Below are 24,827 nucleotides of genomic sequence, written 5' to 3'. Positions count from 1 at the left end.
ACAAAATTTAACGTTAAAACATGTTCACACTTTTGAATTGGGGGGGGGAAAACCTATTGTAACCATGAAAAATTTAAACAAAGGCGCTGTGACTAGCCTCATACTCATTTTTTTGTGTGCATTTTCAGTGATTTTTTAGGGTAAATTCCCCAAAGCCCAATCACTGGATCAAAGGGTTCAGTCTTTTTAAGGTTCCTGATACATGTTGCCATGTTACTTTCTGGAAGGATTGTGCTAGACTGTATTCCCATCGGTGGTGGATGAGTTTACCCTCCTTTCACCACATTGGATGGTATAAGTTCTTCTGATTACAAAAGTAGTGCTGTTTCAAAATTAAAATAGTACAATAATATTAAATTAAAGCAGTTCAGAAAGCCCCCCCCTCACCCCAAAGTCACATTCTCTAGGAGTAACTGGTAATAAGTTTGGTGGGTATCTTCCCAGAGCCTTGTTTACCTCCATACAAACCTATGTAGATAGTGTCTATGCACACTTATTGATAAATACAGTGGCATCATAGTCTTTGTACATACTGTTATGCTACTTGCTTTTTTTATTCTGTGATTTATCACAGATCTCCTTCCCCATCAGTGTTTACAGATTGACCTCATTCTTTTTATTTTCCTCCACTGAAGCAATTTTGTCTTTTTTCCCATCGATTGACCTCATTCTTTTTAACTGTTCTATCATAGAATAAATAGAACCATAGTTTAAGGGTTTCTCTATCAAATAAAAATCATTTACATCTATTTGTTTCACTAATACAAATAAGATCTCATTGATCTTACTTGTACATATATGCTTGCTTACTTACACGAGTGATTCTACAGGATACATTTTTAAAAAGGGGTTTGCATTTAACATTGGGGAAAGGACGGTTAACACACATTCAGGTTATGCTCCCACCAACATTGTATTTCCTGCCTCCGTGCTGGACGTTATCAGTCTTTAATTTTTGCAAATCCGGTGATCTCATTTAATTTCCATTTCTCTTATCACTAGTAAGATTGGGCTTCTGTTTGTGTTTTTTTCAGTCATTTATATTTTTTCTGTAAGGAATTGCCAGTTTCTATCCTTTGTGCATTTTTCTTTTGATGTTTGTCCTTTTGAAATAGATTTGTAGTGAGTGGTTCCTGTAATGGGGGTATTAATTCTGTCACTAAATGTGAATGATTTCCCAGTTTATCATTTGTCTTCTAACTCTGTTTATGGTGCCTTGTGTCATGCAAAGGTTTCTCTCTCTCTCTCTTTTTTTTAAAGATCTATTTGAGAGAGAGCCCCTGTGTGCATGCGGGGGGGGGGGGGGGGGGGGGGGAAGGGAGAGAATCCTCAAGCAGGACTCCCTGCTGAGTGCGGAGCCCCATCCCAGGACCCTGAGATCATGACTTGACCCGAGGTAAGAGTCAGCCACCCAACCAACTGAGCCACCCAGGTGCCCCCATGCAAAGGTTTCTAATGTTTAGTCAGATCTCAGTTCTTTCCTTTATGACTTCTTAGGTTTCTTGATCCAAGATTATAAAAAATACTCTCCTCCATTTTCTTTTCTGTTACATTTATAGTTTGTTATTTTATGATGAGATTTTTTTCAGATGGTATGAGGAAAGGAATCTCAGTGTTTAAAAAGTAGATAGCCAATTATGCCATCGTGTCTTTTCCCCACTCATTTGAAATGCTACCATTATACTCTGAATTCCCATATGCTTATGGGTCTATTTTCAACCTTGCTTTCTCTCCTGCTGATATAGGTCTCTTCCTGTGCCAGGATTTTAAGTGCTGTTTCTTTACAGTATATTCTGATATCTTTTTAAAAAAAATATTGTGTATTATATATTTACTCTTTCAGGAAACTGTGGGATCAACCATTTTATCAGAGTTGCATTAATTAGGTTAGTGAGAACTGACATTCTAATGTTGATCCTGTTCATCCAGAAGCATGGTGTAGCTCAGTATTTTTGTGGGGCTTCTTTTAGATTTTTATTGCTAACTCATTTTTTGTTCAGTTATTCTTTTTATACATAAAGTCTGCTATTTTGATAGGTGAAAATGATATATCATTTAATTTACACTTTGATCCCAGAGAAATCAAATTTTCTATAGAAGTATGTTTAACTACTTACATTCTGTGAATTATTTGATCATGTGCTTGGTCCATTTTTCAGTTGGGGTCTTAATCTCTTATGAGCTTATAGCATAAGGATACTGATTCTTTTTCACAAATACAGCAGGTTTTTCTAGTTTATTGTTTGCCTTTTAATTTTAGCACTTTTTTTGCTATGTAAGTTTGAAAATTTAATATAGTTAAATTTGTCAGTCTTTTATGATTTTTACTATTGCTGTTAAAGTCCTCTAAAATTTTACACTGAATGGTTCCATATTTAGGACCAAAAAAAAAGCCACGTGGAAAACTAGTCATGTTGGCCTGATAATGGAATCAGTTAAGTAATTTCTCTAAAGGTGTTTAAGAATGTAGTGTTATAGTGTTAGTGATTATTTGTTTTCACTGTAACAGAATATGATGTATACCACACATATGGTATGACATGTATCAGAATGATTGAAGCATTTGCTTATGATTTTTCATTTTAAAGAATTTTTAATTTGGGGCAAGTAATTCTAACAGCCCTAATGAAATTCTGTATCTTAAAAACTGTCGGTTTGAATGTTTTAAGTCGGTGTTGTGTTCTGATAGGAAATTTGCTATAATGTTAAGATCAGAAGGTATCTTTGACTTCTCTGTCTTCACAGGGAGTTAGCCACATAAATTTGTCTTGTTGCCTATAAAACGCTATCCACTTCTACCTTTTCTGCTTTTTTCCTCTCTCAAATCCTACTGTAGTTATATGAAGTTGCATTGATATAAATTTTTATCAACTGTTTTGCAAACAGTCTGATGCTTTCAGTTTCTTGAGTTTATGTATTCAGATACACTAATTGAATTACCCTTTTCTTGTCATAATGACTATGCTTTTATTTCTAAAACAAAAAATTAAAAACCATTGAAGCATTTATTAGGAAACATATTAGCATCTATGATTCAAAGTTGATGTGCTTTCTCATTGAGAAATTAGTCCCTGGAATTGCAGACTTATGTTAAAAGAAAAAGCAATGGAGGTATTAGAACTGTGCCTAAAACTTTCTTTAGTTTGACCCTAAAAGACAAGTGAACATTTGGTTTTTACACCTTTTTACACTAAATACATTGTCTTATGTACAGTAGGCCCTCAATAAATAAAATATTTGTAGTGAATAACTGAATGAAACACCCTTCCGTTAATGGTAGAAATTCTTTTCAAATTGCTGGGAAATGCAGTTCTAAAATTTCTGCATACATTTTGTTTAATCTATTAAAGTGTACAACTAACTTGCAGCATAGCTTTTTTTTTTTTTTACCATTTATTTAGAAATTCCTTTTATACTTAACATTTGTTTAATTACTTGATCAGTGGTTAGTTCATTTGTAGATGACTTCTTTGTTGAATATGATCATTTGATTTTCATGATAGTTTAAGGAGCTCTCCTAGAACAGTGATGTCTAATAGAACTTTTTTGCGATGATAGAAACGTTCTCTATCTGTGATGTGCGATACAGATGCAGCTTGCCTCATATGACCAGTAATAAGCACTTGAAATGTGGTCAGTGTGAGTGAGAAACTGAAGGTTTGATTTTGTTTAATTATAAGTAACTAAAATTGTAAAAAGCCACCGATTGCTTGTGGCTGCCATACTGGACAGCACAGATATACCTACTTTATTTTCATTTAGTTTTCCAAGTTATAGTAAGTTTATTTTCTAGCTAAGTGTTCTGATTTTACCAACAGTGTGAGGGAAAACTCTTTGAAACCTATGGTAAAAAAATAATACAAGAGCTAATTCAAAAAATTGCCTTATTAGAGTTTGAAAATGTTTACTGACTTATGTGCACAGTCAAGATCCCAAAACTCATTTTTATAGAATCATAAATTCAAAAGAAATAATTACAGTGATTATAATAAAACTTTTTTTGTATTTGATTTTTGCTACATTTATATGATACCTTAAGGTTGCTGTGTTGAGCATACCACAGACCATTTCCCCTCATTTCTGGAGGGGATTTCATTCTAAGGAGAAATGCGTATTCTAAGGACCCATGAACTAATGCTCATTTGAAGATTGGTCTATGTAAATCTTTTGTTCATTTTTAAGCAGCTGACTTAGAAGAAAGTTTTAATGAACATGAATTGGAGCCCTCATCACCTAAAAGTAAAAAGAAAAGTCGCAAAGGAAGGCCACGAAAAACTAATTTTAAAGGGCTGTCGGAAGATACCAGGTCCACATCCTCCCATGGAACAGATGAAATGGAAAGTAGTTCCTATGTAAGTAGAAAAATGTGGGATTCTTACTTTTTGTTGTACCATGAATATTTCATTTAAACTGTGTTTATAGGTAAAGCTCATCATTTGAAATGTTAACTAAGCTTGAGGGTACTGATAACATATTTTTAAGTGGTTGTTTTTTTTTTTCTTTTAAATTTGCAGAGAGATAGGTCTCCACATAGAAGCAGCCCTAGTGACACCAGGCCTAAATGTGGATTTTGTCATGTAGGGGAGGAAGAAAACGAAGCAAGAGGAAAACTGCATATATTTAATGCCAAGAAGGCGGCTGCACATTATAAGTGCATGGTAAGCATGGTTCTTTTTATGTGCTTTTAAACCCAAGTCTTTTTGAAAGGCACTTAGCTAAGTAACCAAAAGGGGCACTTTTCTCTTCTAGCATAAGTGGTGTAGAGTTATGAATAGTATATCCTATAGTCCCAAATCTTCATAGACCTTAGGGTTTTAAAATACAGCCTTTATGATTTAGTAGGAGTTAGAGGAATCCTAATTATAGTTACCATATTCTAGGTAATTGATAGTTAACTATTTCATAACTAAAAATTTCAGCTTTAAAAATTTATCATGGGAAATACATGTTGAGCCTCCACTATAACCCAATACATGTCTGTGTCATTGTCCTTTACATGTTGTACTGCAGTTACTCATTTTTGAGCCTCTCCCTTAATAGACTTTTAATTCCTTGAAGAGAAGAACTACGCTTTATCTTTGCATCCTTAGATCCAGGTCTGACATATAGGATACATAAACATTTTTAAATTTGATTGTATTGAATTATTCATCCCATTTATGGTTAGGTTTTAAAAATTATGTTTTTTATATCCGAGGTTCTTGGCTGGAGAGGTGTATCAGGTATACCTGGGGAGCTTTTTCCAAAATATACACCCCTGGAATATATCCCAAACATGTCTAGTTTAAAAAAAAAAAAATATCCCAGGTAATTCTGATCTGCGTCTATGGTTGAAATTTGTCAGTTTCAACTATTTTTTAAAACTTTGTGGAAACATAAAACAATGGAGATGACAGGGTAACACTGTTGAAATCTTCATTGTTGAATGAAATAATTAAAAGATTTTATTTATTTAGAGAGAGAGAGAGAGAGAGAGAGAGCGAGCACAAGCAGGGGGAGCGGCAGGCAGAGGGAGAAGCAGGCTCTCCGATGAGCAGGGAACCCGATGTGGGACTCAATCCCAAGACCCTGGGATCATGACCTGAGCCAAAGGCAGACGCTTCACCGATTGAGCCACCCAGGCGCCCTGAATGAAATATTTAATCTTGGCTCCACACTGGAGTGTGGCTCCACACATTAGTTTTGTTTTATTGTCCTTTTTTAATTTTTTTTTTAAGATTTTATTTATTTATTTGACAGAGAGAGAGACAGTGAGAGAGGGAACACAAGCAGGGGGAGTGGGAAAGGGAGAAGCAGGCTTCCCACGGAGCAGGGAGCCTGATGCGGGGCTCGATCCCAGGACCCTGGGATCATGACCTGAACTGAAGGCAGATGCTTAACGACTAAGCCACCCAGGCACCCCTTATTGTCCTTTTTTTAAATTAAAGATTTATTTATTTATTTGAGAGAGCAAAAGAGAGAACACATGCACGCAGAGGGGCAGAGGGAGAGGGAGAGAAGCAGACTCCCCACCAAGTGCGGAGCCTGACCCATGGCTCGATCCCTCGACCCTGAGATCATGGCCTGAGCCGAAACCAAGAGCCGGATGCTCAACAGACTAAGCCACCCAGGCGCCCCTATTGTCCTTATTTTGGGTTATATTTTAATCAGACATATGAATATATTAAAAATACTTGAGTCAGTACTTGATTTTTAAGGAAAAGTTCTCTTTCTCAGGATACTGAAGTAATAAAACACATTTGTTATTCTGTTGTTTAATGTTTCTCTCACAAGGATTCTGAACATTAAATGTTCCTGCGTTTTTCTTTTCTAGTTATTTTCTTCTGGCACAGTCCAGCTCACAACAACATCAAGAGCAGAATTTGGAGATTTTGATATTAAAACTGTACTTCAGGAGATTAAGCGAGGAAAAAGAATGGTCTGTGGTTTTATATTTATGCTATGCAACGTTACTCCTCTGACTTTCTGCTTTAAATTTAGAACACATCTCAAATTTATCCAGTCATTAAAACATTTAATATAAAGTAGTTCATATGTTAAAGCAAGTATATATTTGACTTATTTGTAATATAATAAAGGATGCTGATGTTTCTGGAACTTACTCCTCTTTCTATGTAACCTCATTACTTAAGAGAATTACACTGAGATTTATATTTCAGGGTATCTGAGGGTCTTTTAATAAAAGAAATGAAGATGTGAATGTGACACACCTTTACTAAGTTTAAAATGTTAATATTATTTAAGCTTGCTTAAAGAATAGTTCCATAATCCTAATAGAGCATCGGGAACTTCCCCATGTTGTTATTCATTCTTTTTCTTCTTTTTTCTTTTTTTTTCAAATAAAAGGAAAAGATTTTTTTTTCAGAGCCTTCTGTTTAAAGTTCACATACACAGTTATGTCTCTTAAAATGTTTATCATAGCTTTAAAGTTTTCTTTATAAAATGTGCCTAAGTCTCATGTTTTTAAACATACTGAATTACTAATAAATAGCTTTAAGAAATATTGGCATCTTTATTGATCACTTACTCCTTTACAGTTGATGAATATTATAAAATGTCAATGGAATGCAAAATCTTTTCTTTAAGACCTCAACTGTCTCTAGAGATGACTTGAATTAAAAAAATTTTTTATTGTGAAAATTTTCAACCATCTCAAAATTAGAAAGACTAGTAACACACGTCTGTCCATCACCTTGACCCATCAGTTATCAAGAATTTGCGGCACTCGTTTCATCTATGCCTTTTATTCTTGTTGCTTGAAGTGTTTTAAAGCAGAGCTGAGACTTCATATCATTTCACCTCTACATTATTTCAGTATGTATCTCTTAAAAGTTGGACATTTTCTTACCTAACCACAATGTCATTACACCTTATGAATTAACAATGAGTTCTCAGTGTCATTTAATACCCAGTTCGTATTTGTATTTCCCCAATTGTCTCAAAAGTATCTTTTAAAAGTTGATTTGTGTGAATCAGAATCCAAAGGAGGATCACACATTGCATTTGGTTGTTCTATATCCTTGATGTAACCTAGGGCACTTCCCCTCTCCTTGTCTTTGTTTTTTCTGTTTTTGTTTTGTCGTATGCCATTGGCTTGTTGAAGAAAATGAATTAATTGTCCTGTAGAATATCCCCTATGTTTTATCTGTCTGTTTGCTTATTCATGATGCCATTTAACTTGTCCCTCTATCCGCCAGATTTTCTTTTAAAGTGGAAGTTAGATGTAAAGGCTTGATTAGATTCAGTTTCAAGATTTTTGGGGGTAAGAATACTTCACAGGTGGGACTGTATCATCCATATTTTATCACATCAGACTAGTCATAATGTCTGATCCTTGGATTCAGGTGGTGAGTCTAATCCCTCCCCCCCTCTGTTGTGAAGTTCCCCTTCAGTCTTTCATCTAGTGGTTTCAGACGTTGGTGAGCTTTATCTGAATCCATTAGAGATGACCCTTTCTTTGTGGAGCTGCGTTTTTGAAGGTGTGAAGATTGTTGATGTTATCTGTTCCATTTAAATCCAGTTCAGTTTTGATACTTTGATTACTCTTTTAAAAATGAAACTCCTCTAAATCAGAATGTATAGTACTAAAAAAATGTAAGGGAAAAATCTCTTCAACTTACCATACCAAGCAGTGTTGTTGTGTCATACAGCTGAAGTCCAAATAGGTGACTAGGATAACAATTCAGTTCTCCTGGTGAACTTAATTCACCTCTGCACAGTTGAATGTCCATGTAAACACCAACCTAGCACTTTACCAAGTGTGCTCCAAAGGAAAGTAGTCCGTCAAAATGCTCCCCTACCCCTCCAAAAATACAAGGGCATCTCGAGTTCAATAATTTGGGAACTATTTACCATACCCTCCTTCTTGCAGAAGGCCTGTGAGAAGTTCTGCAATCAAGCAATCTGTTTAAAACTAGCATTCCTCAAACTTACTTGACTATGAAACCCTTTCGTCAACAACCACCTTTTAATCTCAGAACATTCTTGAGGCAAGGCTGATCGAGGCCAAGTTGTGATGTCTCAAAAAGATTTCAGCCCCTCTAGTCTCCCTCTGCCCTTCTACCTACTTGGTAGCAATCCCTCTTGGTGGGGAATTGCTTTCCTGTCTTCTCATTCTTTAGTCATCATAGGAAAGCAACTAGTCCCAGGGAGGAGGAGAAGCCAACCACTAAAATATAGAATATAATTCTTTTGTGTTTGGCAGTAATGAGGAGTGTCTTATTTATGTTTAGATGTCAGATCTTCGAAGGTTAATATAGGTAAATAATGGAAACATCAGGGAATGACTTAATATCAGAAAGTCTATCAAAGTATGGTTTAAATTGCAGCATGATTTAACAGATACGCTAAACAGTAAGTTCAGTGTACTCTTTTTCCATAGAAAACTGGCTGTTTTCTTTGTAAACTAGAATGTTTGGCTGAAATATGGCTAAAATAGAATAAATAAGGTTGCAAAAACTTTGAAATACTGCTTATGATTATTCTTTCTCTTCCCTTAAACAGAAATGTACACTTTGCAGTCAGCCCGGTGCTACTATTGGATGTGAAATAAAAGCCTGTGTTAAGACTTACCATTACCACTGTGGAGTACAAGACAAAGCTAAATACATTGAAAATATGTCACGAGGAATTTACAAGTAAGAGAACAACAATTGTCCATTTTCTTAAACTTGTCAGTAAGTAACTGCCCTTGAATAGATGGCATTAGTTTACTTGGTCACTATTCCTAGGTGGTATTTAGCCAAGTGTAGAATACTTAGGACTCTATATAACGAAACAAGTATGACGATTGGCGTTTTCCTCTGACAACACATCGCTGGATTCGCATTCATTCAGCCAATATGCATCATGCTTACTAAGTGCAAGGTTTTGTGCTAGGAGCTGGGCATATGAGAGTGATCAGTAGAGGCACAGACTGTGTCCTCGTGAAGCCTGTCGTCTAGTGGGAGAGACATACTAATTAAATGGCCACATAAATAAATCTACAATTACAATCTCCTCAAGTGCTAGAAAGGATACATTACAAAGCACTAAGAGAGCATGTGACAAGGAGGACCTGACTTAGTCTGTACTGGGAGAGTGTTTAGGAATGTCCTTAAAGAAACAGAGCATGAGCTGAAGAGCTTGATCTTCTTGGGCGAAGATCAAGGTGGGCACTGGGACAGTGTGCTAGGCAGAAGGAACAGCCTGTGCAAGTCCCTACGGTGGGATAGAAGCAAGGGTGCAAATGGGAAGGCTGAGTTAGGAGGCTCCTGCTCAGGGTCCAGGTGAGGATTTGTGGTAGCTTAGACTAGGATGTATTTGTGAAGATAGAAGGCCAAAGACACTCTTGGAAGGATGATGAAGGCATAAGGTTTGGAGATTTGGGATTACATGTTACCCTCTGTTTTCTGGGTCTTCCATATCAGTGCGCATCTATTAATGGTTCCATTTGTTTGATTGAATGGAGAATAAGTTGGTGGGGATCCGTGGATTTTCCGACTTGCCTTTGCGAGTTGTAAAGCACTTCCTTACATTCCCAGGATGCAATAAACCATTGAGTCAACACCCTACTATTCTGTGTACAAAGCAGTTTATACAAACAGTCACCATGTATTTGGGTGACTGGATGAGGTGCTAGTGCTATATTATAAAATTTGCCAAACTTCGTTTAATAATAAAGGCAGAGCTGTTTTTCAAGTGAGTTCTATCAAACCTTTAATTAACAGAGAATTCCAGTACTATTTAGAGAGGTCCAGCACATAGCAAAAGATGAAAAACTTCATTCTATAAAACTTTACATAACTGTGAGACCAAACCTGGCAAAGATAGCATTTAAAACAAAAACAAATAAAACTATAGACCAATCTTACTTTTATAAATAATATACCAAAGTCCTAAATAAAATGTTAGAAAATCAAATCCCGTGCTGTTTCTAAAAATTTAAAGACTGTTCAAAATTAGGAAATATATTAATGTGATCCGTCGTCATTAATAGAGAAAGAAAAATCCTGTTACCTTCCTGGTGATGGTGAAAAGGCATTTCATAGCATTCAACATCCATTTCTGAATTTTAAAGTGCAGTACCAAGAGTGCCCTTGGGAAGCGAGGAGTCCTAATGGAGCATTTATGAGAAGACAACAGCAAAGAGCTTTATTTAGTGTTAAAGTAAAGGGACAGTGGTTCTTAACCAGGGCTAAGCCTCAGAACCACCCGAGGGTGAATAGGGCCCTCTTTAAAAATATTCATGTCTGGGCCCCACCCTCAGAGATTTTAAATTCAGTGGATTGAGGCCCAAACCATGTTTTTCGATGACTCCCCAGGTTATTCTCATGTTCATCCATAATTGAGAACCACTATACCAATACACTTTCATTCAGATCCAGGAACGAAACAAGGGTACCAACTACTAATGTTACTTTTCAGCGTTCTTCTGGAGGGTTAAGCCGGTGCAACAAGAAAAGGAAGAAAAATGTATAATAAATACCATGAAGGAGCAAAATAAAATTGTCAGTATTTGTTATTGATGTCATTGTCTACCAAGAAAATCCGAAGGGACCAACTCCATTTACTAAAATTAATAAAAGCTCAGGTTGCTGAATATGAGATGAGGTTTTAAAAACTAGTTTTTTCCAGTAACAGTTAGAAAATGGAAAGGAGAAACATCACCCTCCACCCCTTCCCCACACACACGCACACCAAAGTTGAACCTTTTTAAAACAACAACAACAAAAAACAGTTTTACACAGGACCCAAATGGATAGTAAAATATATTATGTTCCTTGATGAAAAGTTACTCAACACTGAAAGATACCTATTCTCAAATTAATCTATACATCAAATACAATTTTAATGAAATACAAAATGTTGATGGTTTTATCTAGAAGAGTGAATGGGATATTATTTTCTACTGGTAATGATTAAGTTACCTCATGAACAGGGAAGAACGAGAAGCTTAAACAAGATAGAAATTTGTTTTTCCCTGCAAGATGTCCAAAGGAGAGCAGTCCAGATGTGTTAGGCTCGTCTCCGTGTCATCAGAGACCCAGATTACCATCTTTCTGCTCTCTCATCCTTGGGGTGTCCTTCCATAGGCAGTAGAAGTGGGAGCAAAGGAAAGTGGAAGGACAAAGTGGCAGTTCCTCCAGCTGACGGGTTTTTAATCCTCCTTCCTGGAAGTTCCACACACACTTCTGCTCAGCATCTCATTAGCCAGAATTTAGTCACCTATCCAAAGGGGGCTGGGAAATGTACCCCCCGTGGGCACGTTGCTACCCAAATCTGGTTCAATGCTATGAAGGGAAGGGGGGAAAATAGGTACTGGGGTAGTCAACTAGTCTTTATCACGTGCAGCCAAGAACAATTTTAATGAGATCAAGAAATCCCCTATTAGATATCAAACCCCGTCACCTAGTAATTAAAACTGGTACTGGCACAGTGACAAAGATCACAGGAAACAGATCCATGTCTTCGTTGGGTAATTTCGGTGGTACTAGACTGTGGACTAGATCTGGATTATTCAGTATCTGATCTCTATACAGTTTATATAGTTGGCTCAATTTAGAAAACAATTTGAATCGTTACCTCAGACTGTACCCCAGAATACATCCTCAATGGGCTAAAAATCTAACCCTAAGTAAAACAAAATGTAGAAGTTTTCTAGAATCTGTTGAGTACAGATGACCTTTCTAAGCATGATAGGAAACTTGGAATTTTTGACTACATTAAAATTAGGCTAAAGAGAACTCCAAATCCTTAAGAAAAACAGCCCAGTTTAGGGGGAAAAAAATGGGCAAAGAACATGAAAAGGCAGTTTATAGGAGAACTAGCCATGGGCTAACAGTATGTGAAAAGCCGCTCACCCTTAGTAATGAAAGAAATGCAAATTAAAACAAGATCTTACCAGTTTTTGCCTATCTGATGGGCAGAGATTAGTAGGATTCCCATTATCAGCCAGGTTCTGGAGACCTGGGCATTCACATTTGATAGTTAGAATGTACCTTGGTGCGATTTAGGAGAGCAGTTTAGCATTGGAGACCACAACCTTTAACAAAATAACGTATGTATTTTGCTACTAGTTTGCTTTGTAGGGATTTCTGCGGGGGAAATGAGCAGAAAACAGCACAAAGATGTATGTGCAAGCAGTTCCGTTGCCCTGTTAATGAGAGCTCACTACCCGCTAGGGCTTCCTATTTACTCACCTGTACTTGGGATTGGTGACATTAGCACAGATGGCATGAGCGGCGCAACAGCTGACCCCGAGAGAGAGCACTCACAGCATTCAGAGTAGCAGTACAGCGCAGGCCCAGTAAGTTTGGATTCACACTGGGTGGGTCCACAGGGGGCCCACCCTGCCTTAAAAGCCTCCTACCCAATTGGAGCCAGCACCTGTTACCGTATAGTTACATAGGCGTGGGTCATTTTCAGGTTACACCACACAGGGCCGGAGATACGGCTCATCAGAATATAATTCTCCCAATCCAGCTACCGTCTACCAGCTGGGGGCTAGCAGCTTAGTAAAGAAGCGGACCCACCATGCCAATTTTTGCTCAGTTGCCAAGGGAATAGCTAGAGTTAACTAAAGGTGAAATGGGAAAAGAATTTTAGCCTTTCACCCACAATAGCAAAAATCAAGCCCAAAACAGAATGTCTTATCAAGAGACTCAAGTTTTAGTACGTGCATTTAATGGAATACTATGCAGCAATTAAAGATTGAAGTAGATCTGTGTGGAGAGTCATGCAGAGGTATTCCATGGTCGAGTAAGGTGAAACAACCAAGTTGTAGGATCTATCTTGGCATATAAAAATACATGTGTACAAGTTGTGTCTATATACGTAAAATTTTGAGCCACTTAACAGTTGTTACCTCATTGCATGGGGATGGAAGAGAAGCAATTTTATATTCTTTATACAACTTCCTGTTTAGCAGCTTTGCATTCTCTGTATAGTTCAGTGGTTGAATATTTTTGTAAGCAGTCCATTATTTTAAAGTAGCATTAATAACTTAAAAATGGCAGGCCCATGCTAAACATCTAAAATCAGATATGTGGAAAATTACTGTATTTAAATTTCAGCTCTATTAAGATATTGTAATAGTTACCCATTTTCACTTTGGGGAAAAAATGAAAAATAAAGGGGAAAAAAGCTTAATGTGAACTTTTAATTCTACCAGCAGAGAGAATTTTAAATCTTTCGGAATATTTTCTAGACATTTATGTGATTGTGTGTGTGCATTTAAGATTTTCTTATATACACTTTTATAATCTGTTTTCTACTTGCTGTATCTGAGACATTTTTCTGTGACATTAAACAGTTTTTGGTTGCATAGTATTCCATTGTATGGGTCTATCAGTTTAATCAGTTCCTTTTTTAGACATTCAGATGGTTTTTATTCTTTAGCTATTAGAAAACCACGTTGCAGTGACCATCTCTAAAGAAAATATTTACACTGGGATCCACAATGATTTGAATGACTCTTTTTATTTTTTCACATTGAAATTTGTTTCTAAAATCTGCTTATGGTGCAGATTCCAGATTTTTTCATAGGCTATTGAGTTCAAATGAGAGTCCATATGCAAGTAGTTTGGGGATAGAAGAATGCACAAATAGGAGGAAATGCAAGGAGAAATACTTCTGAATGAAGTGGCTTCCCTCTCCTACATGCGGCTTCCCTTCTTTACTGGCTCCTTCTGGATCCTGAATATATTCATTAAATTATTACATTAATCTATTCATTAGATTAAATGTATTTGTTCCTTAAAAAGGCGAGGGAAGATTACAGTGATTCTGCTTATCCTGTTTTATTGTCTGTGTTGTATTACTAAACTTTAAAAAATATGTATGTTTCTAAAAAGTCAGTCCCCCACCATAAAAAAGTAAACTACGTGACAGGGATCTTGTTTGACAGGTTGACAGCTGTGGTCTTGGTGTCTAGATTGGTGAAGGATACATAATGGGCCTATGGAAGTGAAAAATCCCATAAAAAGATTAAAATCTGTTTTAACAACAAAGGGCTCATCCTTTTAGAAAAACCTCTTATTGAAAATTTTCAAAAGTATACAAAAATAGGATAGCATAGCTCCCCATCTCAGCAGCTCCTGAGTTATTGCCACACATGCTTTCATCTGTTGTTTTTCTTTCTGACATCTGCTAAAGCAGAACCCCACACCTCTTGTCATTGTATCCCTACATACATCAGTATCACTATGCCATTATCACACTTTGTAAAATTAACAGGAAGTTCTTAGTGTCATCTCCCAAGTCCACGTTCACATTTCCCCAGTTGTCTTGGAAATGCCTTTTCAGACCTGATTTGTTCAAATCTCAGTATGTACAAGATCCCTACATTGCATTTAATGGATATGTCTCATAAGTCTCTCAATATAGAGCAATCCCCACTCCACCCCGCCTTTCCCCCCTACTTGTTGCAGAACCCTGATAAGTCGTCCTGTGAAAGTCCCACATTCTAGATTTATCTTTTTGCTTTTTCATGATGCCATTCACCTTGTTTCTCTACCCCGTAATTTAGAAGTTGGCTCAAAGGCTTAATTCGGGTTGTATTTTGGAGGAAGACACTTTATAGGTGTACTATAAGGGAATTCACTCTTGATATTTGAACTCAGGTTGTTGGTTTGTTTTTAAGTGATTCCCAATATGTAGCGTTTGAAGAAGAGTACAAATTCTCCATAGTTCTTTGGAAAAAATTGAAAATGTTTTAAGAATAAAAAAATAAGCAAAACTAGGTCAGAAGTCCGTTGCTATTGTTGCTCCCTACCCCCCTCCCTGCCTTTTATTCTACTCACACGTTAGAAACTCTTCATGTTAAACCTAGTTTTTAGGTCATGTGTGTCAGAATTCGTATATGAATGTCTTACCTATTGTTGACCACAAGAGGGCACCCACTGAACATTTTTAAAGCATTGTTCCATCTTGTCATCTTGTATATCATTGACCTAAAACTGAGCTGAGATCAGCTCACCCATTGATTATGGTGGGGTGGTTAACTATAAAACACATATTGGTACATATACATTAATTGGCCTACCTAAACCCTTGTCCTAAATAATGCGCATTGCTTTTTTATTAAAAACAACTAAAGTCAAGTAAACAGTGTGTATACTCACATAAAAGGTTGTCAGAATAGTCTGATGTCAAAGTTTCACTCCAGAGGTTATTTGCTGATTTTAAAGGGGGAAAACCTACCTGTACAATGGAGAAATCTGGCTATCACCACCACTTTAACCAAATGATCCAACAACATCACTAATAGTAATAGTAGGGCATTCTGAAATTAACATGCCTCCTGAAGTATGCAGGGTCCCCTATCAAATATCCTGGACTAACAAGGAAAAGTTGAACCTAGAGCTAACCAAGCCTTTAGACCTTATTTCCAGTTTATAGGAAATATGGGGTAAGAGAGAACCAAATAAAACAGTACCACAGTTAGCCAAATTCCAGAATGGTATAATTGAAAAGGTAGCTGATCTAACTTTTCCCAAAAAGTCAGTGTCATGGGAAAAAAAGAAGTTGGGAGGAGCCAGCCTAGATCAAGAGAGAACAAGCCAAATGCAGGGCCTGGAAAACTGTTAGGGGGCTCATAAAGGGCCAGGACACTAATGATGAAAAGACATTTTGAGGAGTTTGAATAAAAATGTTTCATGAAATATGAGCAGAAAGCAGCAGTATCTATAGAGTTTATATTATTTCCTAAAATGTGCTTTTGAATTCTGTATCTGAAACCTAGAATTTGACTATTTCATCTATATATCTTCAAGTTAATATTTTCAAGTTGGCTGGAAGCTTTATTTTTAATCAAATGGGCAAAATGAGGAATTGCCTCATCTTCGGGCATACATAACAACTTTTATGCTAAACCAGAGGTTTTATGTCAGATGAACTTTTTACGATCTCAATAGAGTGCTTTCCTATCGTTTAGATAGAAATGGACCTGTAACTAATTGTAGCGTTTTTAAAAAAGCATGGATGAGGAAACCCTTATTTTAAATGGGCACCAACCTCATCTAATGGCATAAATATATTCCCATCAACAGCGACAAAACATTTTGAGATTTTTATCTTTCGTCATTGTAGACTATATTGTAAAAATCATAGTGGAAATGATGAGAGAGACGAAGAAGATGAGGAACGAGAGAGTAAAAGCCGGGGAAAAGTAGAAATTGACCAGCAACAACTAACTCAGCAGCAACTTAATGGAAACTAGGTATGAACGTTACTTATGTCGGATCTGTTGTCAGGATACAGTACTCGCTGATAAATACATGTTGGAGTAATGGTATATGCAGTATGATTTTTTAATGCTATTATGTTTAGTTAAGCATGTTACTAGAATGCTAAAGGATTGTGTAGGCTTGCATAGTTTTTTTTTTTTTAACTAGCTGATTTTGTAACAGTAAAAACAAGCTATCCACTTTATCAATAAGTGTAGTTGTAATGTCGAACCAGTAAGATGTTCTCGCTCCTCAGTAACATTATATTTATTGTGTTCCCCTCAAGCATCATATTTTACAATTTTTTATCATCTTTTAAACAGGTTCATGGGACAGAGTTAGAAAACTGGGAATGAATAAGACATCCATAACTACTATTCTTTTTTCACTGTTTTCTAAAATCAAAAAGGGTTTGTAACTTTTTACTGCCCAACTCTTAGATCCTTCATTGAACTGCCTAAAAACGTCTTGTTTGTTTTATGAGCCTTCACTAGATGGCAGAATTTGACATGTTGATATTACGTAGCTGTAGTTTGCAGTTTCTGGGAAGCAATCGAAACACTATTAACCCTGTGTATAGTGTCAACAGTTAAAGCAGACATTGAAATGAAGTAAGCTATATTTCTGGAATGAACAAAGTTCTACTGTTTAGAGTGTCTAAGTTTGTTTAGTGGATTCATACTCAAGGGAAAGCATAAGCAAATTTCACTTTACAGTGCAAACACGCCTCTGGTGGCAACACATGGGAATTTGTGGTCTTTTTTTTCACACTCAAGTAACGGAGGCTAGAAATGAAGAGAACCTTCTTTTTCTCTTGGCTTTGACAGCACATGCTAAAAATCTCTTCCAAGAAGTGTGCTAAAGCTTTTCATTTCGTTCCTGTTAAAGTTGTTCTCACTGACCAGCATGCACTTGGGCGACTGGTGATTTTAAGTTGTGAGCTCCAGTGCTTATGCCAAAATTCTCTTGACAGTAAACCTCTTCTCTTATCATGTCCTACAAAGAGCTTCTAGCAAAATGATTGGATCCTTTCAAGTTTAAACTAAGATTTGGCAACAGCAAATTAAACCTCTTTAAGATTTAAAGGGTTACCACTCACTAAGGACTTAAGCCACCATGTCTGAAACTGGTTCCTCTCAAGTGCCGTGTTGTGTGGAATACTTCATATACTGGCCCAAAGTACATAAGGAGGTCTCATGTGCTGTTGGAATAAAAAAAAAAACAAAACAGTCTGCATAAAACAGTATTTATTTTTCATTTTGTGACCACTATTTTTTAAAAAAAATTATTTAATATTTTTAATGTTTTCATGCATCGCTTTGCTTATCTATTGACTAGGCTTTTGTGCCCTACGTTTTTTTCTGGTAGGGCTTGGTGGTGTTTTCTTGATCATCAGAGTTGTTTTTCAAAGCCTAAGAACCCAGCTGTTTAGAAAGGATTTTCACACTGGCATTTCTAGCTAGGGATATTTTCTTCCACTTACCTGCTGAAGCACATTTATATATTTCATTATGGCAAAACCAAAAAACTTTAGTTGTGGTCTGCCTAATATTACCATAGCACCTCAATACCAAGGGTAGGGATCCTGATTTCCGAATTCTTCGTTAACCTACCACATTAAAGCAAATTAGCAAATAAGAAATAACATGTTAACTTGACTGTACATCAAGATATTCTGCAGCTTATGGAGAAGCATTTTTTAAAATGTAACAGGTGGAAAATTACACTGTGCTTAATGACTGATTTTTTTTTTTTTAACTGCTAGTCCCTTAAGGTCACATTTGTCAAGTGTGTATTCACACATTCACTTAAATCAAGGGACTCAATGATTGCTTTATTTTAACCATCTTTTGTTATTTTTAGAAGGAAACTAGCTTTAGTGGGATTGCCCTATATGTTTTTCTTTTTGCTCTAAATATGCCATTGGGTTTGTGTGTGTGTGTGTGTGTGTGTGTGTGTGTGTGTATGTGATGAATTTTCAAAATTCACCATGACTTGAAGTGCAACGACAGATCTAGATGTTTGTTTACCAAGCTATGTGACTTTTCCCAAAGGATCTGTACTTTATTTCCTTACAACAGCTTGAAACCTGTTATTTTAAAAATCTTTGAATCACTGTGTCTTGATCATTTTTACATTGTGTGCCATAGACTTACCCATGGAACAATAGAGCACCTTCATTTTTGGACAACTACTGTAATGATGTTTTTAGGAAAAATGGAAGGTGCTGGGGTAATAGTGGCCAGCCAATGATCATATCTTAGATTTCAAATACTATAGCTGTCAGTCGATGGGTTTGTTATGTAATCAAGTGTGTAACTTTGTATGGGTGTCTTCAACCCTTTCTCTGCCACTAGCAACCAGAATAGCACTTTACCTTTTGGTTGGCTAGAATAAGTGGCTGGCTACCTATTTTTCTCACTGTGGTGTGATTGGCTAAACAGTCTTTCATTAAAAGTTGAAATGTAAATTGAAGTCACATGAAAAATCACCTTTGGTTGTAAACCTCCAATACTTTGATTCTCCATCCATGTTTTCGTCACATGCTGAGTAAAAAGTGCCTTACAATGTAAAAATTGTACAGTACTTATGTTCCCAAGTAGCATCATCATCTTCTGGGTAGTAATTACATTGTGGTATGAATATTTAGAAAAATGGACCTCAGCAGTGTATTTACTGTTCATCTCTTAAGTCCTTAACTGTAGTTTTAATAAGCATGACATTATTTGATAAGTATATAACATGTACATCATTTTGAAAAATACTGCCATGACTGTCTTTTACGCATATTTTAGCTTGAAATTTTGAAGTGTCTTTTCTTTCTTTCCTTTTTTCCCCTTTTGTTTTGTTTTGTTTTCGTTATTGATACTCAACAGTGTAATCTTTGCAAGCGTATATTGAAGATTATTCTGGAGCATTTATTGCCTTACCAGAACTGTTAGTAAGAAATGTTCTTTAGAGTAGAAAGATAGACTTGAGTTTCTATACTTTAATAAGAGCTCTTTGTTCCTGGGGGGAGGGGGGTGGGGTGTGAATTTTACTTTCATCTCAATTTATTAAAAACCCACAGTTGAAATACATTTTATTTCAAAGATCAGCAATTTTAGAATTTCAGATAGTACTTGCTCAGGAGTACACGCTACTCAAGATACTACGAGAATAACAAGCTATGTAGATCTACTGTTGGATCAGAGTCTATGTACTTGAACAAATGTGTGAACCTTAAATATCTCAAAGAAAAAGAAAAGTGTTCTAGAATGTTGTTGCTTTTTTGAAAAGCACTAAAGGTTAGACCAAGGTATACCGTTTTGTTCTAACAGGCATTTAGGTTAATTGTAAAGATAAGGAATGCATCATGGGTCAAAATCAAACATTCCTCTCATGTTATGTATATTTTGTTCCTGTTATATTGGCTTTATTTTCAGAATTGTAGTTTGTAGTATTAGTTTCCTTTTATTGGTATTCTTGCATATACTATTCATTCAATAAATGAGTTATGACTTTCATGTTTGTATGTATGTCTTTTTTGTGAAAGGGTATAATGAAGCTTATTTGTAGCGGCAATAGGATTGTGGTCCCTTTAGTCTTCATTTCAAGATGAAATGCCTAGTTTGTTTAGTAACTTGTCATTAAACAAGTATGAGAGAGAACAAAAAGTGAATTTGAGTCCATTTCAAGGTTTCACCACATGAAGGTTTCATCATGGAGAGAAACAGCAATCTTTCAAGTCCACAGCAGAACTGCGTTACACGTTGGTTCTTTTATTATTACCTGACTCGGGTACCTTTGGCTGAAATTGGGTCCTCTGGAACCTAGTTAGAAGGTGATTTTGAAAATGAACCAAAACTCCTAGTGTGGTTTATCTGGCTGCTAATAAGGATGGGGATTAATATTCTTGTGAAGGGATTCCACCTTATAGATTTAGATGTCCTCCCTTTATCATGGACAGCTGACTTCTAGTACAGTGCTCATATATTGAGGTAGTCGTATCCAGGACAGAAATCAGTTTTTAATTAGTGGAATGAGCTCATTCCATACAGACAAGTCCTCACCTGCATTCCTACTCGAGAGGAAAAAAATTATGTAACAGGTTCTGATTAATGCTGGAACTGGTGGGATGGTGTGCCTGACTGCAAATGTCACCCAGTGGTGCTTGGCATGCATGCATGCGTGTGTGAGTGTGTATGTTTAAAATCCATTATTTAGTTTCATTTTGGTTTTTTAAAAACTTTTAAAAAATATTTTATCTAAAAAAAATATATTTTTAAGTAATCCCTACACCCAAGGTGGGGCTCGAACTCACAACCCTAAGATCAGGAGTCACATACTCTACCCACTGAGCCAGCCAGGCACCCCTACTACTTAGTTCCATTTTTATAACCACCATAAAAATCTGGAGAAGGGGGTTCTGTGGTTTTCTTTAGCTAATTGAAACTATTGACAGCTGGGGACCTTCGGGGGGGTTGTTGTTCCCCCCCCCAGCTGCAGTCATCAGCAGTTGCTGAGGTCATTCTAAAGTATAAAGCTGGTAGAATTTCCTAGGAAAATTCTATGGCCAGCAAGGGGCCAGTCCATCTTTTTAAGGGAAAACCCTCCTTATTTATATACCGGAGTCCTCAGCTGTACAGACAGTGCTGCTTTATAGATCAACCAATGTTACACAGTTTTGCCTTTAGATAATGAGGTATCTGGACATTAAGGACATAAAGCAAAAATGTATTCTTGATTTCTATTCAGAGGGTGAAAACTATAAAGTTACTTACGAAAGTTAATGATAGCATTTAAAGTGTTACACTGTGGCAGACATGTTCTGCACATGGTCAGTGTACTGAAATCATTTAGACCTGGATCTTTGTCAAAAGATAGGAGGTCCATAAATACCCACATTATGCCTTTGTCTCTACCTCTCTGTGGCTATAAATGTGTTTTTACGGTAGGGGTAGGGGCAGTGCCAGGGAGATAGGGAAGATGAAGCTGGGCAAAGAACTAACTAGGTCTGCTGGGTGAATGATAATGATCTCATAAACAGACTTATGTGGAAATAAAAATACCGTTTGAAGGGGCAAACCTTTGAAATGGGACCTGAGAGTATATTAAAGTGAGTGTTAGGAGCAGGAAGATAGAAATAAACTGTGCTTCAATATGGACATTGGATTTAGAGCTGCTGAGTTTCTACAAAGTGATCTGTACAAAAGGGTGAGGTTTTTTTCTGAGTGCTTTTGTTTTAATCAGAGCTATTTACAGATTTATTTATTTATTTTAAAGATTTTATTTATTTATTTGACAGAAACACAGCAAGAGAGGGAACACAAGCGGGGGAGGGGGAGAGGGAGAAGCAGGCTTCCCGCCGAGCAGGGAGCTCGATGCGGGGCTCGATCCCAGGACCCTGGGATCATGACCTGAGCCGAAGGCAGATGCTCAACGGACTAAGCCACCCAGGCGCCCCAGATTTATTTTTATTTATTGAAGTCATACATGGCCGTGTAAAGAACTGAAGTACTGATCCCTGCTTGGAAACTTAATGCTAAGAAGCCAGGCACCAAGGATCACATCTTGTATGGTGCCCTTTTTTTTTTTTTTAAAGATTTAATTGATTTATTTAAGAGAGAGAGAGCGTGAGAGAGCGAGTGCATGGGGGAGGGGGCAGAGGGAGAAGGAGAAGCAGACTCCCCACCGAGCAGGGTGCCTGAGAAGTGGGGCTCGATCCCAGGACCCCAGGATCAGGACCTGAGCCGAAGGCAGACGCTTAACTGACTGAGCCACCTGGGGGCCCCTGCATGATGCCTTTCATGTGAAATGTCCAGAAGCAGCAAATCCATAGAGCCAGAATGCAGATTAGTGGGTGCCAGGGGCTGCAGAGAGGGGGGCCCCCGGGGAGCGACTGTTAGCAGGTACAGGGTTTCTTTTTGTGGTGATGCAAATGGCTGGAATTAGGTAGTAGTGATGGTTGCACAACTTTGTGAATATACTAAAAACCATGAACTATATACTCTGAAAGGGTGAGTTTTATATGACTTTTACCTCGATTTTAAAAAAGTACTCTGTGGTCATCGTACACAATTAAAACATACAAAGATCCGTAGGGCAAAATGCGAAATTCCCCTGTTCTCCACAAGCCTGCTCCCCAGTATTTGACGTATGTCCTTCTAAAGTGCTTGTGTACATATATAACTTCTCTACTTTTTAGCATAAATAGGATCATGCTAGGCATGCAGTTCTGCACCTGTCGTTTTCACTTGAACAACACTACAAAGTGTCGGAACAACTAGATTTCTCGCATTCTGTTCAGCAGCTCTGATCCATGGCAATGTGTGGAAGAACTGGAATTGTTCTGTCTGGTCTCATGTATGTCTTCACGTTCTTACGCAGGCCATTTCTTAAGCTAAATTTCCAGAAGTGGAACTGCTAAGTAAAAGGTAAATATATTTAAAGTTATAATAAAAACTGCCATCCAAAAACTGCACCAATTGAAAAGTTCACCCAAAGGGATTAAGCTTCCCTGCTTTTCCTCTCCAAAGGAGTGTCTTTTAATGGAAAGAGTTATGGTACCTTCTTTTAAAAAACATGATACATGCCCTATGGAAAACTCTGGGGTTTCATTTTGTCATAAAGCCCATGTAGACTGTATCTCAAAGTAGAATATGGCTTATTTTGGGGAAACTGGACACCATATCTCATTTGTGAAACAAGTCAAGGTTTTGTTTCATATGTATTAGTAACAGTAGTAATTGGTGAATCATTTCCCTTCCTCCTGCTTTCTGAAAAGTAACAGATTGTTCAAAGCTGTTCATTGTTGCCAGATGGATCTGCTTCTCTGTGTGTCCAGGGTCATATGTGGCTCGGTTCCATGTACTTGAAGGGGTCATGTACTGTTTTGTTGAAGAATTCCTATGACCTTTATCTGTCGTGATGGTTCGTAATTACTCCCCAAATCATGAATATGTCTAACAACTAGTCAGTTGTGTAAAAACAAGATGAAGCTATTGGCACTTTTCCCTTTTCAACTAGTTGTTTCGTCCTTGTATGAGTAAAATCTAAGACAAACCAGACGAATCGACTTGGTGTATATATCATGCTTTTAGCTCATTTGCTAAAAAATGATTGTTTTCATTTAAGAATTTCAAGCAACAGTTACCTGCCTGTCTAAAAATAAACTGTTGGTAAAAAGAACACAAGTATTCAGTTATGCTGGTCAGTCAACCTGCCAGTTTCTAAGTAAAGAATAAATTGAATGTAGTCAAGGATGATCGATGCCACCTGAAAAGAAGTTTTTTCTAATTCCCAAAATCAGTCTGTGCTAATTAGGTACTTATGACATTAGCCAAACAGCCATTTTATTTAAAAAGATTTAAGTCAGATGTATAACCTTACAAAAATAATTCTTTACTGTTTTACCAATAACCCAACCTTTGATCATGTTTCCCTCCACTCATTTCTCCTATGTTTACGAAATAATGAAGTCTGTAAAGAGGAGTAAGAAAACACCCTGACTCCATTCGTTCTTTTTGTAACTTTGAACTTCAGTGGTCATGGAGACTGCTGTTGCTTTCATTTCAGAGGTTAGCCAGACAATTTAACACAAAGGCTTATTTTCAAATGTTCCTGATCCTTAAGCCCAACTAGGCTTATGTTCTATATTTAGTATTGATTTAGTATTACCAGGAAGCAATCATTCTTGGGACCCTGGTTTCACATGTTCTCGGTTAGAGAGCAAGCACAAAAGATAAGCAGTCTCTGAAAGTTGGCAGATCAGAGAGCTGGAATTTTGGCATTATCCTCAAATACAACAGTCTTTCCGGACCTCCCTTAGAAAAGTTGTTCTTAAGCATTTCAACCTATCCCATGTGCCCAAACCACTTAGGGCAGCTATCCAGTATGTGGGGGCTGGGGGCGAGGACACGGGGAGCGGGGTTAAAGAAAACATATGTTGCTTAAGGGAAAGGCTTGACAGATGTGCTTTCTTGCTCCGGAAGAGGCAGGGCAGGAGAGAGAAGTTTTCGGTAGCCTTTCCGGCATTTCATAACTGGGGTCACTTCATTCCATGAAATGCAGCCAACTCTAGGCCACTTCCTAGAAAGATCGGCACAAAACTTGGAACATTTCGCATCTTTATTTTTTTTC

The 24,827-nt window shown here is 37.1% G+C and overlaps 1 protein-coding gene across 4 annotated transcripts in view; it reads left to right on the top strand.

The window, feature by feature from the left end:
• Nucleotides 1-20,212, top strand: part of PHF6 (PHD finger protein 6) — a 46,724-nt gene extending 26,512 nt beyond the window's left edge. For 2 of the 4 annotated variants that reach the window (XM_025852560.2, XM_025852558.2), the window contains 6 exons: nt 4,183-4,352; nt 4,515-4,658; nt 6,314-6,418; nt 9,004-9,137; nt 16,570-16,699; nt 17,030-20,212. In XM_025852560.2, the coding sequence (XP_025708345.1) occupies nt 4,183-4,352; nt 4,515-4,658; nt 6,314-6,418; nt 9,004-9,137; nt 16,570-16,699 (683 nt within the window). In that variant the 3' untranslated portion in view covers nt 17,030-20,212. The other 2 variants (XM_025852559.2, XM_073879119.1) reach the window with 2 other exon arrangements.
• Nucleotides 20,213-24,827: the final 4,615 nt, after the last annotated feature.

Source organism: Callorhinus ursinus, unplaced genomic scaffold, assembly GCF_003265705.2.
Source record: "Callorhinus ursinus isolate GAN/ISIS: 27379988/994484 unplaced genomic scaffold, GSC_fseal_2.0 scaffold33, whole genome shotgun sequence".
Taxonomy (NCBI): Eukaryota; Metazoa; Chordata; class Mammalia; order Carnivora; family Otariidae; genus Callorhinus; species Callorhinus ursinus.
Note: the sequence above shows the minus strand (reverse complement) of the source record. Positions and strands in the feature narration are given on the sequence as shown.